The 18,356-nt window shown below is 35.2% G+C and overlaps 2 protein-coding genes and 1 pseudogene across 2 annotated transcripts; all 3 read left to right on the top strand.

Moving 5' to 3' along the window:
* The first annotated feature begins 525 nt into the window (after nucleotides 1-525).
* On the top strand, nucleotides 526-4,331 carry LOC25493516 (cytochrome P450 81E8-like). Its single transcript, XM_013602025.3, has 2 exons — nucleotides 526-1,478; nucleotides 3,328-4,331. Exons 1-2 carry the CDS (start codon nucleotides 576-578, stop codon nucleotides 3,952-3,954), a joined length of 1,530 nt encoding a protein of 509 aa, XP_013457479.1. The 5' UTR covers nucleotides 526-575; the 3' UTR covers nucleotides 3,955-4,331.
* A 1,805-nt stretch (nucleotides 4,332-6,136) lies between these two features.
* Nucleotides 6,137-9,390, top strand: LOC25493514 (probable receptor-like protein kinase At5g24010; annotated as a pseudogene).
* A 1,362-nt stretch (nucleotides 9,391-10,752) lies between these two features.
* LOC25493513 (probable receptor-like protein kinase At2g23200) lies at nucleotides 10,753-13,924 on the top strand. The gene has a single exon (XM_013602022.3). It carries the CDS (start codon nucleotides 11,176-11,178, stop codon nucleotides 13,729-13,731), a length of 2,556 nt encoding a protein of 851 aa, XP_013457476.1. The 5' UTR covers nucleotides 10,753-11,175; the 3' UTR covers nucleotides 13,732-13,924.
* Nucleotides 13,925-18,356: the final 4,432 nt, after the last annotated feature.

Genomic DNA, 18,356 nt, shown 5'->3' with positions numbered 1-18,356 from the left:
TTGGTGGGGTCAAGATAGTTCATGGATACCACTTAAAAATGTGCTTATATAACTAATGTATATTGGTTAGGGTAAATTACCCACCATTCTTCCATGGTACCTAATTGTCACCATTTTATTTTCTTCCTCTGACCCTGAGACGACAACGCTGACTTAAATATTAGAAGCCAATTACAAGAAATGTACAACTTCTGACATGTTGATGTTAAAAAAGAATTTTGATGAAGACCGGAATATCTTTCTAAACTTCTGATTGTAAATGTTTGTTGAAAATAGCATTAGTCATATATGTAAGCCTACATCATCATATAAACATAACATTTATATTTCCGTGATCCAAATTAATTCCGTTTCATACACACAATTTTCATGATGAAGATTTTTCAAAAAAGACACTTTAGGTGAAAGAAAATCAACAAATCTCGTGACAAGTCAAGATCAAAGACTACCACTAACAGCGTAACAATTTTGATTATTATTAATCCCAACAGTAACCCAAGCTCCTATTTATATTTAGAAAGCCACTACATTCAACTACATAACTAATCATAGAATCAAATCAACAATCAATCAAAATGACCCAGTTCTTCTATCACATTCTCCTTGCTATTATCTCACTCTTAACACTAAAATTTGTAATAATCACAACAAGAAAACTCAAAAACCTTCCACCAGGTCCATCAAGTATTCCAATTATAGGCAACATTCATCAACTCAAACACCCACTTCACCGTACCTTCCACACTCTCTCACAAAAATACGGTCAAGTCTTTTCCCTACGGTTCGGTTCACGTTTTGTCGTCGTTGTTTCATCACCTTCTGTCGTACACGAATGTTTCACAAAAAATGACACTATTTTAGCAAACCGGCCACCTCTTCTGGCAGGCAAACACATCGGATACAACTACACCGCGGTAACCGTTGCTCCTTATGGCGATCACTGGCGTAACGTCCGTCGTATAATCTCCCTTGACGTTCTCTCAACACACCGTTTAAACTCATTTTTACGTATTAGAAAAAACGAAATCATGAAACTCATGCAAGCCCTAGCTCGTGGTTCTAGTTCTAGTTCTAGCGACGGTTTTGTGAGAGTGGAGTTGAAAACAAAGCTTTCGGAGATGACTTTTAACACGATAATGAGAATGATATCTGGAAAGAGATATTATGGTGAGGATTGTGATGTGAGTGATGAAGAAGAAGCTAAGGGATTTAGGGAGATGATTAAGGAGATGGTATCGTTGGGTGGTTCGAGTAATCCTGGTGAATTTGTTGGGATTTTGAGGTGGTTTGATTTTGGTGGTTATGAAAAGAAGTTGAAAAGGATTGCAAGAAGATTTGATGGGTTTTTGCAAGGTTTGATTGATGAGCATAGGAGGAAGAAGGAGAAGGGGAATAACATGATTGATCATCTCTTGAACTTGCAAGAATTATCACAGCCGGAGTATTATACTGATCAAATCATCAAAGGGATTGTTCTGGTAAATGATATTTTCCTTTTCTTGCGATACACTATTCATTCAATTTTTTTAATACCTTCTTTTTAATGCCCCACTTTTAACTCTCTTTCATAATTTTGCTTTTTCTCACAAAATGTTTGTTTCCTTTTCATAAAAACAAAGTTTGTTTCCGAGATAAAAATAAAGTTTGTCAAGTGGTCTTAACTCAATTTATTTAGATATTTCATGATATATGTAATGGTCGGAGTTCGAACTTTGAACTTCTAATTTATCTTAAATGTGAACTTTTTAGTCATTAAGTCACTGACAGAGCTAGAAAAAAAAGTTTAGGCGGAACACCAAAACAAACAATAACATATATACACAATTTATATTTTAATATATAAGCATTAAACACAAAGTTGATTATCAAAAATTAAATTACGTATGTTTAAAATTCAAAATAATTATCTACATATTTCGAGCGATTTGAAAAATAAACAAGGAAGAACCACAATGTAATTTTATTTAAAAATCAATAATATTTTATTAATTTCTTATAAATAAAAATTAAAAGTCACAGCCCACCCGTCCTAATGTGGCTTCGCCACCACACTAGGCCACTTGACAATTCATTGACACATCACTAATGAATTGTCGTCATTATTCAATTTTATTAAACCCAAAATTCGGTGGTAGAGAAAATTTTATAATTTGAAACTATATTTTTAGATTTAGAACAATGATTAAAACTAATAATTGATTTATGTGATAAGGGACTTTGAGCCATTTAAATGAGCGGTTGATCATGACATTTGGGTGTGGAAAAAGTTTAGTTGAAAGGAAAGAACTCAACTTATTTATACAAATTTTTTTATTTTAATTGCCAAATCTCAACACAAGTAAAAATGTTGATAAATAAAGGATTTGTAATATCTTCTAAAAAATGAATTTGTAATTTTTTTTGTTACAATGAATATGTAATTTGAGATTTTTTTTTAGATAGAAGAGATGACAAAGTTATCATAAACTCACACACATAAAGGGAGGTAGTGGGGTTCGACCCCGGTCATAACGTCCGGTCTAACAATTTCAAAAATTTTGTCCGTTGAGCTAGGACTTACGAGACATTTGAGACTTTGTTTTTAGATTTAGAAATAAAGGACTAAAATCGTGATTAAGTAAAAATGGAAGATAATTTTTTTTACTTAAGTGTATTCAAATTTAAAAATACTTGTACACAATATACAAATTATTTTTATTTTAACTACAAAATGAGGATTATGATTCTCTAGTTATGGACTTGGCTATTTCTAAATATCATATGTATAGAATCAATCTAGCATAGAGTGATTTTGCCTTTTAAAAACATCTGATGTAGATAATCTATTTGACGTACTTTAAACAATGATGCTTGAATGATTTTAGAGAACATCATAACTCAAACTCACCTAAACTTTTTTGTTATAAAAAAAAAACTAAAGAATGAGAGCATAGTATGACAATGGGAAGTATTATTCTATTGGTCTTTAGAGTTATTCCAACCAAATTTTGGGGTTTCAAAGTATTCAAGATGAGATTGTGTATCCTTTCAAAAAAGAAAAGATGAGATTGTATACAAATGCACAATTCTAACTGTAAAAATAGGGGTGGTCTAATATGAACCCGATCTAATTGGATACCCTCCTATTATTAGTAAATTTTAATATAGTATGTTTTTTTATTTCTCTATTATTAGAAAATTTACACGTATATCCAAACATTGAAAACTTGATTGTTGACTCAACACTTAATAAAGTGAATAATCGATAAAATCAAAGTAGAAGTCATTTTGATGAAATTATCCCAATGATTTCACTCATCTTGAAATTGAGTTTGTTTGACTTAAAAGGTCATGATCCTTGGAGGAACAGAAACATCAGCTACAACTCTAGAATGGGCAATGTCTGCTTTGCTAAATCATCCAGAAGTGTTAAAGAAAGCAAGGGATGAAATAGATACAAACATAGGACAAGATCACTTAGTAGAAGAGTCAGACATTTCAAAACTCCCCTACCTACAAAATATAATCCACGAGACATTTCGATTGCATCCTGCATTTGCATTGTTGGCTCCTCATTTTTCTTCACAAGATTGCACCATAGGAGGTTATATTGTCCCAAAAAACACTATTTTATTGGTTAATGCTTGGGCAATTCACAGAGATTCTCAACTATGGAGTGACCCAACACAATTCAAGCCAGAGAGATTTGACAAAGAAGGAGAAGCTGATAAGTTGATTCCATTTGGATTGGGAAGAAGGGCTTGTCCTGGAGCAAACTTAGGGCAACGTACAGTTAGTTTAACTTTGGCATTACTTATCCAATGTTTTGATTGGAAAAGAATAAGTGAGGAAGAAATTGATATGACTGAAGGAAAAGGAGCCACTACTCCGAAGCTAATTCCCTTGGAGGCCATGTGTAAAGCTCGTTCAAATGTCATCAACAAGGTTTATCTAAAAGTTGATGAAAACATGTAAGAGAAGGAAATTCTGTTGCCGATGAGCTTGCTGAGAATGGTCATAGTCTCCCTCAACTTTACTCTCAATGGTGGGATTTCACTTTTTTTTAGTTCCTTTGTTAGATACAGATAGCAGTAGCTTACCTTACTTGAGACGATCCTTTGTATAATCTTGGTTCATGTCTCTCCTGCATTTATTTGATTTGCTTTCATTCAAAAATGTGAATGAAAAATGTTGTGTTTTTCTTCCACACCAAACACAATTTGCATTTGAGTAAACATATTAAGTTACAACATGAGTAATCAGTGAGACAGAAATGTGCACAATACAAAGATGTATGCATCAACATCATGTTTCCCTTATCTTGTGTAAATGCTTCTCTCTTTTTTTATTTGTAAAAGATATTATGCAATATTATTTGAGCTTTTTTTTTCTTCTTTTAACCATCATTGCTGGAAAATCCACTTACTCAGAATGTTCATTAAATATTACTTTTGTAAGGATTAAATATATGGTCAAGTTTAGAATAACATTAGGCTCAAATACAATTGTAACTTCAAGTTTGTAGGGTATCAAATTGTTTGGCCACTCGATCATTCTAAGTGTCTTCAAATTTTGTACTCGACGTTTGGAGACTGTGTTTGATACAAACCTATTTAGTCGTTCAATTATTTTGAACACCTTCGCTCTTTGGGCTCGACGCTCAAGGGTTGTGTTTGATACCAAATATGTTTTTTTTTTTTTTTTGTACGGTCAAACATTCATTCAATTCAAAGAAAGAAAGTTGATACGATCAAGCTGCGGGTTCTGGGACATATCTCACCCAAAATCAGGATCCAAATTGTTTTGCTAAGCCAACAAGGCTATGGGCAACACCATTCTTATTTCTTTTAATGAACATAACAATTACAAAGAATTGACAAAATATCATTGCAGTCAAGTATAATATTTTCAATAACAGCCAGGTTGACAACACCTTGAATGCATTTCACAACGACCTCCACATCCATTTCCACCAAGAAATTGCCGTTTTGGTCTGAAGCCAAAATCCACTGCAGGCACCATCGTAGCGCCATTGCTTCAACCATAGTAGGAGAAATTTGAATCTTCTCTAGCTTTGTTGCAGCAAACTTGACATTCCCTTCACTATACCTCCAATTACCATCCCACATCCTATATGACCATCATTGATAACTTCTGCATCAACATTCAGTTTCACCATACCAAAGGGTGGAGGACACCATTTCTCAACAGTTTGTGCAGCAGGTTCCGCTGCCCCTTCAAATCTATTAGCATAGTTAAATTCATCAGTGAAATCAGAAGCTACCATGGCTATTTGAATAGAGTCAAAATGCTTTTTTTGAAACACCATTTGATTTTTACCCTGCCAAATTTTCGACAGTTATATCAAAAAATTGAGAGGCTAAGTGGTCTTTTTTGGATAACCACTCAATCATCCAATCTTTCAACGATAAGTGAGCTGGCACATGGATTCCCAAAATGGAGCTGAACCAGGTTTGTTGCGCTAACTTGCACCTCATGAATAGATGGTCCCGACTTTCTTCTTCTATGAAGCAAAGAGGGCAAATGGTGTCTATACTCAATCCTTTTCGCTTCGGTCTACATCTATCTAGTAGGAAGGATATCTCTAGCTAGTCTCCATAGAAAATAAATTATTATATTAAGTGCATCTATAATCCAAACCAACCAATCACGTTTTAACAGGGATTTTTCATTTTTCAGGTCTCTAATGGTTCCAGTAGTTGTTAAATCAAATTTCAAATATTTAAAAATAAAAAGAGAAACAAACAGACAAACATGAAGAAGAATATTCAAAGCTGTCGACATAACCACAGTCCGCACCTCAAGTCTTCCTCAACTTATCTAAGTCTTCTTCATTGGTTCTCCTTCACTTCTCCCATTCCCTACTTCTAAGATTTGCAATCAAAGATTAAAAGATCATTCAAACAAACACAATTTGAATTCTCTCCCCAACGGCAATTCAACACTGTATCATTTTAGTAATTTTCTTCAATTCTCATCATTACAGTTCGCCTCACTTGGATACGATGACCAAGACATATACTTCATCAGTTGTGGATAAGATATCAACGTTACTGATACTGAACGTGTTATATATAAATTAATTATATTACCTAAAAACATATATTGTCTATTGGAACCACAAATTTCTGATCAATTTCCATTATAAGAACGTCGCGACAAATCATACTACCAATTTGGACCTCATGAATTTCCATGGCCCTGGAAAGAGATATTTAGACTTTGGTGCCTTTTCATTTTGGCTGCATTATTATCAGCTTCTTAATTCATCCTCCACAGCATTTGAATAAATAAATAAATTATTATAATAAGTGCGTCGAAAATCCAAACCAACCAATCATGTTTTAACGTACAGGGAACTTCCATTTTTCATGTCTCAAATAGCTCCAATAGTGGATAAATCAAATTCTAAATATTCATTAAAAAAATATGAAGAGAAACAAATAAGGAAAAAGAAAATTCAAAGCGGACAACTTAATCACAGTCCACAGATAGAGTCTTCTTCTTATGCAAGTCTTCTTCATTGGTCCCCCCCTTCTCTTCTCCCACTCCCTACTTCTACTAACTTCTATGAATAGCAGTCATCACAGCTTAAAAAAAAATCATTCAAACAAACACAATTATCAACTCTCTCCCCATGGCAATTCAACAGTCTATCGTTCTACTAACTTTTCTTCTTCAATTCTCATCATTACAATTTTCCTCGCTCGGATTATATAATCCCCAACACACATACTTCATCAATTGCGGATCAGATTTTGATGTTACTGAAAGTAACAACGTTTATATTGGTGAATCAAACCCTACTTATCCGAAAACAGTTTTCAGCAAAAGCTCCAAAGTAACAAGTCAATCATCATCACTATCAACACCACTTTCACCTCTCTACCAAACAGCAATTATATTCCCTTCCAAATCTTTCTACGAATTCAAAACCGTACCAAACAACACTTACATGGTACGTTTCCATTTCTTTCTATTCTCTTTACCAACTAATCTTTCCACTGCAAAATTCAACGTTTCCTTTCCAGGTTTCTCTCTGTTACAAAATTTTGATATAAACTCCGCTTTCAATTAAAGAATATTTCTTTAAAATCACCCGTAAAAGATTCAAAATCACTTTCACACCTCAAACCTCATCATTTGCGTTTGTTAATGCAATGGAACTCTTTATACTCCCCACTCATTTCATCCCCGAATCAGTCACACATTTCAATTACATTAATTCTACTGGTCAAGGCTTATCTTCTTACACTGGCGGTTTATTCTCGCGAGCCTTGGAAACCATTCACCGTCTTACCGTCGGTGGAGAAGCCATCACAGGGGAAAACAATAGCTTATCAAGAAAGTGGTTACCAGATGACAGTTACATCACTAATCCACATAACGCTAAGAATGGTTTCTTTGGAGGTGATATTAAACGCACTGCAGGTGATGAATCTGATGGTCCAAATTCAAATATACATATTGGTCCAGACGCTCTTTATAAAAGTGCCAAAGAGAGTAAAAATGGTTCAAACGGTTTAAACATAAGTTGGAGTGTTCCTGTGGAAAAGAATATTGATCATTACCTCAGGCTTCATTTATGTGACATTTTTAATGATCGACAATCTGGTTTTACATTTTTCACTCTCTTCATTTGACAGTTATGTTATAAATGTAAATGATAACCAAAGTTTGTCAATACAGATGCCTTATTATTATGATTTTGTGGTTCGTTCCGATAACTCTAGCCTATTGAAGGTTACCATAAAACCTAATGTGACCGATTTTGTACCGAATGCATTTTTAAATGGGCTAGAACTAATGAAAGTGATTGAACCATCAGGTTTAATCCCCTCTGATGATTTGGGTTCCAATTCAAAGAAGATTCGTCTTCCGGTTGTGTTGGGTTCGGTTCTTGGAGGTTTAGCTCTGGTTTCTGTTGTGGTGGTTGTGTTTTTTTGGATTAGTAAAATCAGGAAACAAAGGCCTGTGGAGAATTCCGGTTTTTTGGCGACTCAAGCTGCTGCAGGAGGGATATCCCTTAGAAGATTAACATATGGAAAAACAACTCAAGGCTCGCCTTTACCTAACATAAACCTTGGCCTGAAAATCTCCTTGCTTGATCTTCAATTCGCAACAGAGAATTTTGATGCGGATAGGATAATCGGAAAAGGTGGTTTTGGAAATGTTTATAAGGGAGTTCTCAAGAATGGAATGAGTGTAGCAGTGAAAAGAAGGGTGCCGGGGTCAGGTCAAGGACTTCCTGAATTTGAAGCTGAGATAATGGTTTTGTCCAAGATTCGTCACATACACCTTGTTTCCTTAATTGGGTATTGTGATGAAGGGTATGAGATGATACTTGTTTATGAATATATGGAAAAAGGGACACTTAAAGAGAATTTGTACAATAAAAGTTTGCCTAGTTTTTTGACTTGGAAGCAAAGGCTTGAGATTTGTATTGGTGCTGCTAGAGGTCTTCATTACCTTCACAAAGGAGTTGCTGGTGGAATAATCCACCGTGATGTGAAATCCACTAATATATTGCTTGATGAGAATCTTGTTGCTAAAGTTGCTGATTTTGGCCTTTCAAAGGCAGGTCCTCTTGATCAACATTCTTATGTGAGCACAGGTGTTAAAGGGACTTTTGGGTATCTTGATCCTGATTACTTTAGATCACTACACCTTACAGAAAAATCCGATGTTTATTCTTTTGGGGTGGTTCTACTTGAAGTGTTGTGCGCAAGACCAGCCATCGAACTGTCTTGTCCAAGTGAGCAAGTCAATTTGGCTGAGTGGGGATTGCTTTGCAAAGACAAAGGGACACTTAAAGAGATTGTTGATCCCTCTATCAAGGCACAAATCAATCAAAACTCACTTAGAATATTTAGTGAGACCATGAAAAAATGCTTACAAGATCGTGGTTGTGATAGGCCAACAATGGTTGATGTGTTGTGGGACTTGGAATATGCTTTGCAGCTTCAGAGAGAACCACATGAGGATAGTTCTAGCAGTGCTTTTGCATCACTTCAATTGCCTAATGTTCAGCGTTTACCTTCTCTGTCTACCCTGACTAAAGTGGATGGCACGTCTACTGGGAGGGTTGATGAATCTGAAAGTGCAGCGCTGACGATGCTAGACAGAATTTCATGCGAAGAAAATCAAGGGACAACAATCAACACGCAAGTGTCTCCATGAACTGTTTTGTAGATAGCTCACTTCTCTGTTTTGTCCCTGTTTCCCCCCTTAGTTAATGGTTGTTGGTCTGTTCTCAATTGTAAGATTAATAATGGAGTAAAACAGTATTCATTTTCAAGTGATTATATGAAGATCTATGTATGGTAGAATGTTGTGATTTTCTTCCATGCTAAATACAATTTCAAATATGTCAAACTGCAATTTGAGTAATCGTACTTGTAGTGTAGTATAATTGTTGAATCCTATGATAAGCCCTTGTAGCCTGCTCAGAGATGCACAAAATACAAAGACGAATGCATAAGTCATATCAACTTGTGTAATCCTCCTCTATTTATCTAAAAAAAATTAATCGTAAAAAATTATAATAAGTAATGTACTATTGTTTAAACATATTGTTTTCTTTTAACCGTCTTTGCTGGAAAATTGACTTGCTCAGAGTCAGAATGTTCGTTTAACTTTTGATTATACAATTGAAATTTGAAACTTCAAGCTTAAACTTAAACTTTTTATATGTAAATTAATTATACATGCGTAGGCTTTATCAATACTATAAAACCTAAACTAAAAAAAGTTGTAATTAAGTACACGAGCAAACAATTTTTTTTGTACAATTAAGTCATTCTGTTATGCAACAGTTACTCAATTGTTAGTTATTGCTGACAAGATATTATATAAAGAAGTCCCTAAACCACTATAAACACAGAAACAGTATTCCATCCAAACCGCAAACAAACAGATGTAAGCATGTAGGTAGGCAAAAGCATATAATACTATAGTTCCAAGTTTTGATAGATTGTTGATCTATGCAGTAGACCAAGTCACAAGCATCTTATGATTAATATTAGAAAATTGAAGGCAATTGAAGGCATTGGTTCAATTAAGAAGAAATAACACTTTCATATATCACGCTGTGATGCAATAAATAAAATGGAACTTAATGTTTACCTTTTCTTAAGCAACACAAAGCTTCCTATCTGAATCTCTTATCCAAACAGTAGTATGACCAGAATACAGTAACTTCATCGCACATGCAAGAATTTCTTGGTCGTTCGAATTTCTCGCTCTTGCTCGCAAGAAATTATATTTGTACAATCATTTTAGAACAACCCTCTCACACTCATCTTATGTTCTTACTCCTTCTCTCTCATTCTCTCTTTTTATTGTTTTTGTCATTTGTCACAAAAGAAGAGAGAGAAAAAAAGTTCTTTCAAAAGTTGCCATGAAATTGTTCTCTTTTTATTCAAATTGCTCTCTTTTTATTCTCTCTTTTTATTGTACCAAATTGTTTAGCTGATCATTCAGTGTGTCTTCAACTTCTGGACTTGACGCTTGGAGATTGTGTTCGATACCAAACTGTTCAGTCATTCAATTATTTAAAACGTCTTCACCTTTTGGGCTCGACGCTCAAGGGTTGTGCTCGATACCAAACATGTTAGTCCATAAGATTGAGTTGATTCTAGCCAGGTATATATTACTGAAAGATATATTTTGTATTCACAAATTTCTGATCTATTCCATTACAAGAACGTCGGAACAAGTCATACTACCAGTTTGGACCTCATGAAAATTTTCATGCCCTCCAAGGGTTACTTAGACTCTAGTGCCTTTCCATTTTGTTGCATTATTAGCTGCTTCTTAATTCATTCTCCGCAGCATTGAATTGAACAAATAAATAAATTATTATAATAAATGTATCTAAAATCCTAACTAACCAATCACGTCTTAACGTAGAGCTTTCCTTTTTCATGTCTCGAAATATAGTTCTAGTGGTTGATAAATCAGTTTACACAAAAAAAAAACAGAAACAGAAACAAACAAGGAAGAAGAAAATCCAAAGCTAAAGACTTAACCACACTCCACGGCTTAAGTCTTCCTCTTATCTCACTCCATTCTTCATTGGTTCCCTTTCACTACTGATAAGTTACAAGAATTTCAATCATCAATATCATCATAGCTTAAAAAATCATCAACCAAACAAAACTTTCCTCTCTCCCAATGGCAATTCAACACTCTATCATTTTACTGGCTTTTCTTCTTCTTCAATTCTCATCACTACACTTCCCTGCACTCGGATACGATCATCAAGAGACATACTTCATCAATTGTGGATCAGATATCGACGTGAATGAAAATAAGAATCTTTATATTGGTGAATCAAACCATGCTTACCCTAAAAAATCATTCAGCCAAAGAAGTTCCATAGAAACCAATCCATCATCAGTGTCTTCACCTCTTTACCAAACAGCAAGAATTTTCCATTCTGAATCCTCCTACGAATTTTCTACCATACCAAACAACACTTATATGGTACGTTTCCGTTTCTTTTCATTCTCTTCACCAACTAAACTTTCCACTGCAAAATTCAACATTTCCGTTCCTGGTTTCCTTCTGTTACATAATTTCAACGCTGAAAACACCACCAAATCTGCTTTAGTAAAAGAGTATTACGTTAAAATCATTAGAAAAAGATTCAAAATCATATTCACACCTCAAACATCATCATTTGCGTTTGTTAATGCAATAGAACTCTTTATGCTTCCGGTTCATTTAATCCCTGATTCAATGCCACATTTCTCTTACAAAGAATCTGGTGTTCGAGGAGGCTTATCTACTTATATTGGCGGTTTACACTCACAACGAGCCTTGGAAACAAAACATCGTTTTAACGTCGGTGGGGGAACCGTTGATAGAGGAACTGATACTTTATCGAGAGAATGGTTACCAGATGACAGATATGTAACTAATCTACAAAACGCTAAGAATTGCTCCTTTGACGGTGATATTCCACGCACTGCAAATGATACGTCTGATGGTCCAAATTCAAATCAATATATTGCTCCAGATATTGTTTATAAAACTGGCAAAGAGAGTATTAACGGTTCTAGCAGCATAAGTTGGAGTGTTCCTGTAGAGAAGAACGTAGATCATTTTCTTAGGTTTCATTTTTGTGACGTTTTCAGTAATCGACAATCTGGTCTTACAGATTTCCTTCTCTTAATTTATGACAATTATGTTGTGAATGTCAATAATGACACAAGTTTGTCACTACAAATGCCTTATTATTATGATTTTGTGGTTCAATCCGATGCCTCTGGGAAACTGAAGGTTACCGTACAACCTAATGTGTTGGATTTTGTACCGAACGCATTTTTAAATGGACTAGAACTAATGACAGTGGTTAACTCCTCGGGTCCAATTCCCCCTGATGATTTGGATTCGGGGAAGATTAGTCTTCCTGTGGTGCTGGGTTCGGTCGTTGGAGGTTTAGTTCTGGTTTCTGTTGTTGTGGTTTTGTTTCTTTGGATTAGTAAAATCAGGAAACAAAGGCCTGTTGAGAGTTTCGATTTGTTGCCGATTCCAACTGCTGCAGGAGGGATTTCTCATAGCAAATTAACTTATGGAAAAACAACTCAAGGCTCACCTTTACCTAACATAAACCTTGGCATGAAAATCTCCTTGCTTGACCTTCAAATCGCCACCGAGAATTTTGATACAAAGAGGATTATTGGAAAGGGTGGTTTTGGAAATGTTTATAAGGGAGTTCTCAAGAATGGAATGAATGTGGCAGTGAAAAGAAGCGTGCCAGGTTCAGGTCAAGGACGTCATGAATTTCAAACTGAGATAATGGTTTTGTCCAAGATTCGTCACATACACCTTGTTTCCTTAATTGCATATTGTGATGAAAGGTGTGAGATGATACTTGTTTACGAGTACATGGAAAATGGGACACTTAGAGATAATTTGTACGATACAAATTTGCCTTGTTTGACTTGGAAGCAAAGGCTTGAGATTTGCATTGGTGCTGCTAGAGGTCTTCATTACCTTCACAAAGGAGTAGCCGGTGGAATAATCCACCGTGATGTGAAATCCACTAATATATTGCTTGACGAGAATCTTGTAGCTAAAGTTGCTGATTTTGGTCTTTCAAGGACAGGTCCTCTTGATCAACATTCTTATGTCAGCACATGTGTTAAAGGGACTTTTGGGTATCTTGATCCGGATTACTTTAGATCACAACAGCTTACAGAAAAATCCGATGTTTACTCTTTTGGGGTGGTTCTACTTGAAGTGTTGTGCGCAAGACCAGCCATAGAACTGTCTTGTCCAAGTGAGCAAGTCAATTTGGCTGAGTGGGGATTGCATTGCAAAGACAAAGGGATACTTGAAGAGATCGTTGATCCTTCCATCAAGGCACAAATCAATCAAAACTCACTAAGAATATTTAGTGAGACTGTGGAAAAATGCTTACACGATTATGGGTGTGATAGGCCAACAATGGTTGATGTGTTGTGGGACTTGGAATATGCTTTGCAGCTTCAGAGAGAACCGCATGAGGATAGTTCTAGCAGTGCTTTTGCATCACTTCAATTGCCTAATGTTCAGCATTTACCTTCTCTGTCTACACCGACTGAAGTGGATGGCACGTCTACTGGGAGGATTGATGAATCTGAAAGTGCAACATTGATGATGCTAGATAGACTTTCATGCGAAGCAAATCAAGGCACAACAATCAACACGCAAATGTCTCCAATGGAGGAGCTGTTTCTTTAGATATCTCGCCTCTCTGTTTTGTCCTTGTTTCCTTGTGTTTCCCCCCTTAGTTATGGTTGTTTAATCTATTCTCAATTGTATGATTAAATGGAATAAAACAATAATCATATAATAAAGCAACTTGTAATTGCTGGATCCTATGATAAAATGCAGTGCTTTGCTTCCACCCTAAATACAATTTGTGTTTAAATAAGCATGTTAAGTTGCAACTTGAGTAATCATACCTGTAGTGTATGTAGTAATTGCTGAATCCTATAGCAAAAGCCCTTTTATTAGCCTAGCAATACCTCATGAAGGATTCTTGAGAGAAATAGAGATACATAAAATACCAAGATGAATGCATCAAGTCATATCAATATCATGTTTCCTTTTATTGTGTAATCCTCCTCTTTTTATCTGAAACTCTGAACTATTTTATTTGTCAAAAATTATAATGAATAATGTTTTAACATTTTGTTTTCCTTTAATCATCTGTGCTGGAAAATGCACTCGCTCAGAGTCGGAATGTTCGGTAAATATTATTTTATGTAAGAATTAAATATAGCCAAGTTGAGCCTAACACTAAGAACATTGAGCTCGATTAACTTTTGATTATACAATTGAACTTTAAGCTTAAACTTGAGCTTTTTATAATGTAAATTAATTATACATGCATAGGCTTTATCGATACTACAAAGCCTAAACTAAAAAAAGTTCTAATTAGGTTCCTAATATATTTTTTTTTTTGTAATTAGGTCAATATGTTACACTGATGTTAATCAACTGTTAGTGTTGGCGAGGCATATTATATAAACAGGTACCTAAACACACAGAAACAGTGTCTCTTACAAAACAAATGCTGGTTCCATCCAAGCTACAAACAAAGAGATGATCCACGCCTTTCAACTTCTACTAAGGTCAAGCCCCCTGCAAAAAGTGGAAACACAAAAAGATATACGGTTTGTTTAAGTTAACGGGGATGATCCAGATCATTACAAAGCAGTTACCTGTAATATTTCAAGAACACAAAATACTATAGTTCTAAGAATCGATAGATTGTTGATCTATGCAGTAGATCATGTCACAAGCATCTTGTGAAATTATTCTTAAAAGCCAAAAATGTTTAGCATCATAGTGACACACACTCGAGCAAGAATCGTTCATAGTCCAAAGTCCAAGAAATGTTCGATTGTCCATTGGATAAATATATAAATATTATTAAATTAAGAAGAAAAACAAATAATATCATATAATATATCATGCTGTGAAGCAATAGATAAACTGGAAGTAAAATGTTTTACCTTATCATTTTGATATCCTGACTCTCGCTTCCCATCTGAATCTCTTAATAAAACAGCAGTGTGGCAAGAACACAGTACCTTCGTCGCACACGCAATCCCATCAAACACGGAGGCCGCACATTGCAGTTTGTCGCATGTATAGAGGTCTTGACCACGATCGAATTTCACTGTTTCGATTGGAAAATAATAAGTGAGAAAGAAATTGATGAGTTAAGGAAAAGGAGTCACTACTCCAAAGCCAATTCCCTTAGAGGCCATGTGTATAGCTCGCTCAAATGTCATCAACAAGGTTTTTCTAAAAGCCGGTGAAAACATGCAAATGGAATAAATCAATAATCACTTTTGAGTGACTATATGAAAATATAAATAAAATGCAGTGTTTTTCATCCACACCAAACACAATTTGTATTTGAAATAAGCATATTAAATTACAAGTTACAAGTTGAATAATCATTGAGACAGAGATGTACACAATATAAAGTTGTATGCATCAACATCATGTTTCCCTTATCTTGTATAAATGCTTCTCTCTCTTTTTTATTTGTAAAAGACACCATGCAATTTATTTGAGCATTTTTTTTTCTTTTAGTTGTCCTTGCTGGAAATTCCACTTGTAAGTTGTAACTTCAAGATGGTACGGTACCAAATTGTTTGGCCGATCATTCAGAGTGTCTTCAACTTTTGGACTCGACACTTGGAGACTGTGTTCGATCTAAACTGTTTAATCATTCAATAATTTATAACGCCTTCACCTTTTGGGCTCGACACCCAAGGGTTCTGCTTGATACCAAATATGTTACTCCATAAGCTTGAGCTGATTCTAACTGGGGATAATTGAATGTCTATAATATAAATTAATTATATTACCCTTATTTTTAGGAAATTAATTATATTACCTAAAAACATTATTTTGTATTCACAGATTTCTGATCCATTCCCGTCTAGTGCTTTCATTTTATTGCATTATTAGCAGCTTCTTAATACGTTATCCGCAACATTTGAATTGAACAAATAAATAAACAAATTATTATATTAAGTGCGTCTAAAACCAAAACTAACCAATCACATTTGAACGTACAGGGAACTTTCATTTTTCATGTCTCAAATAAAGTTCCAGTAGTTGATAAATCAACTTACAAAAATTTAAAAAAGAAAAAACAGAAACAAACAAGGAAGAAGAAAATCCAAAGCTGACGACTTAACCACACTCCACGGCTTAAGTCTTCCTCTTATCTCACTCCATTCTTCATTGGTTCCCCTTCACTACTTCTAACTTTTAAGAATTTCAATCATCATAGCTTAAAAAATCATTTAAACAAACTATTGAAAAACATATAAGAAATCATATAAGAGATTAGAGGAATGATTCTTTCTTATTTTATTTATGCAGTCCAAGACTGTTTATATATAAAAAGGAATTACAATAAACATAATGACAAATAATGTCTTATCATGACTAATAATGGTATAATATATTCTAATAATGATCAATAATATCATTTGACTTTTCTACACCCGCCCTCAAGTTGGTGCATAAATATTTGTCATGCCCAACTTGACTATAAGTCGCTCAAAATTAGGTCTTGCCAAGCTCTTTGTCAAGATATCAGCAGTTTGCTCATTTGAAGTCACATACGGTAGGCAAATAGTTCCATAAACAATTTTCTCTTTTATGAAGTGGCGATCAATCTCAATGTGCTTGGTTCTGTCATGTTGCATCGGGTTGTGAGCTATACTTATTGCTGCTTTGCTGTCACAGAATAATTTTAAGGGTAAGTCAACTTTCAACTTTAGTTCTTCCAACAGTTTCTGAATCCACAATAGCTCGCAGATTCCTTGAGCCATGGCTCTAAATTCGGCTTCCACACTACTCCGAGCAACAACACCTTGTTTCTTTCTTCTCCAAGTAACTAGATTTCCCCAGACATAGGCGCAATGTCCAGTAGTGGATTTCCTGTCAATAACTGATCCTGCCCAATCTGCATCTGTAAATATAGAGACATCTCTGTCATTGGTTTTCTTGAAGTACAAGCCTTTTCCGGGGTTGGATTTCAGGTACCTTAAGATTCGGTAAACTGCCTCCAAATGTTCTTCATAGGGAGAATGCATGAATTGACTGACAACACTCACGGAGAAAGCAATATCAGGTCTCGTGTGAGCTAAATAAATAAGCTTACGAACTAATCTCTGGTATCGTCCAATGTCAACAGGAACATTACCTTTCTCCCAAAGTTTTGCATTTAGTTCCATAGGAGTATCTGCTGGTCTACACCCACTCATCCCAGTTTCCTCCAAGAGGTCTAAGATGTATTTTCTCTGAGAAACTACAATTCCCTTTCTTGAACGCGCAACCTCCATACCGAGAAAGTATTTAAGTGCACCTAAGTCCTTTATCTCAAACTCTTTTGCCAAATTTTTCTTCAATCTATCCATCTCAACTATGTCATCTCCTGTGAGAATGATATCATCCACATAAACAATTAGAATGACAATCTTACCATCATTGGAAAATCGCATGAATAAGGTATGATCTGATTGAGCCTGCATATATCCTTGTTTTTTGACAGACCAAGTGAATTTTTCGAACCAAGCCCTTGGAGATTGCTTGGACCATATAAAGACTTTTTCAATTTACACACATTTAACCCAAACTTGTCCTCAAAGCCCGGAGGACTATCCATGTAAACTTCTTCCTGCAAATCACCATTGAGAAAAGCATTTTTTACATCAAGTTGGTTAAGAGGCCAATCTAAATTAACTGCCAAGGACAAGAGAACTCTGACAGTGTTTAATTTGGCAACAGGAGCAAAAGTCTCTGAGTAGTCTATGCCATATGCCTGAGTAAATCCTTTAGCAACCAAGCGTGCCTTGTATCTTTCAACTGTGTTGTCAGAGTTATACTTTACCGTAAAGACCCACTTACAGCCGACTGTATTTTTCCCTGCAGGTAAAGTCATGATTTTCCAAGTTTTATTCTTTTCAAGAGCTCTCATCTCCTCTAGAACAGCTTCCTTCCACTTTGGAATTTTTAGAGCCTCCTGTACATTTTTGGGAATTTCTATAGTAGACAACTGAGAGGTAAACGCAACAAATGAAGAAGACAAATTTGAGTATGACACAAATTTAGCCATCGGATGTTTGGTACACGATCTAACCGGTTTCCTAATTGCTATAGGTATATGTAAATTAGGATCATCACTTGTAGTAATAGAAGAAGACTTACCACGACACTTAGGAATAGAAGACTTACCAGGATTTGGATGATGATTAGGATCATTTCTTGGTTCAGATTCTTGGCAGGGCTGGAGAATGGGTCCTTCATCTCCCCTTTTATGGTCCCTTCTT

Source organism: Medicago truncatula, chromosome 4, assembly GCF_003473485.1.
Source record: "Medicago truncatula cultivar Jemalong A17 chromosome 4, MtrunA17r5.0-ANR, whole genome shotgun sequence".
In the NCBI taxonomy this organism is placed as follows: domain Eukaryota; kingdom Viridiplantae; phylum Streptophyta; class Magnoliopsida; order Fabales; family Fabaceae; genus Medicago; species Medicago truncatula.
Note: the sequence above shows the minus strand (reverse complement) of the source record. Positions and strands in the feature narration are given on the sequence as shown.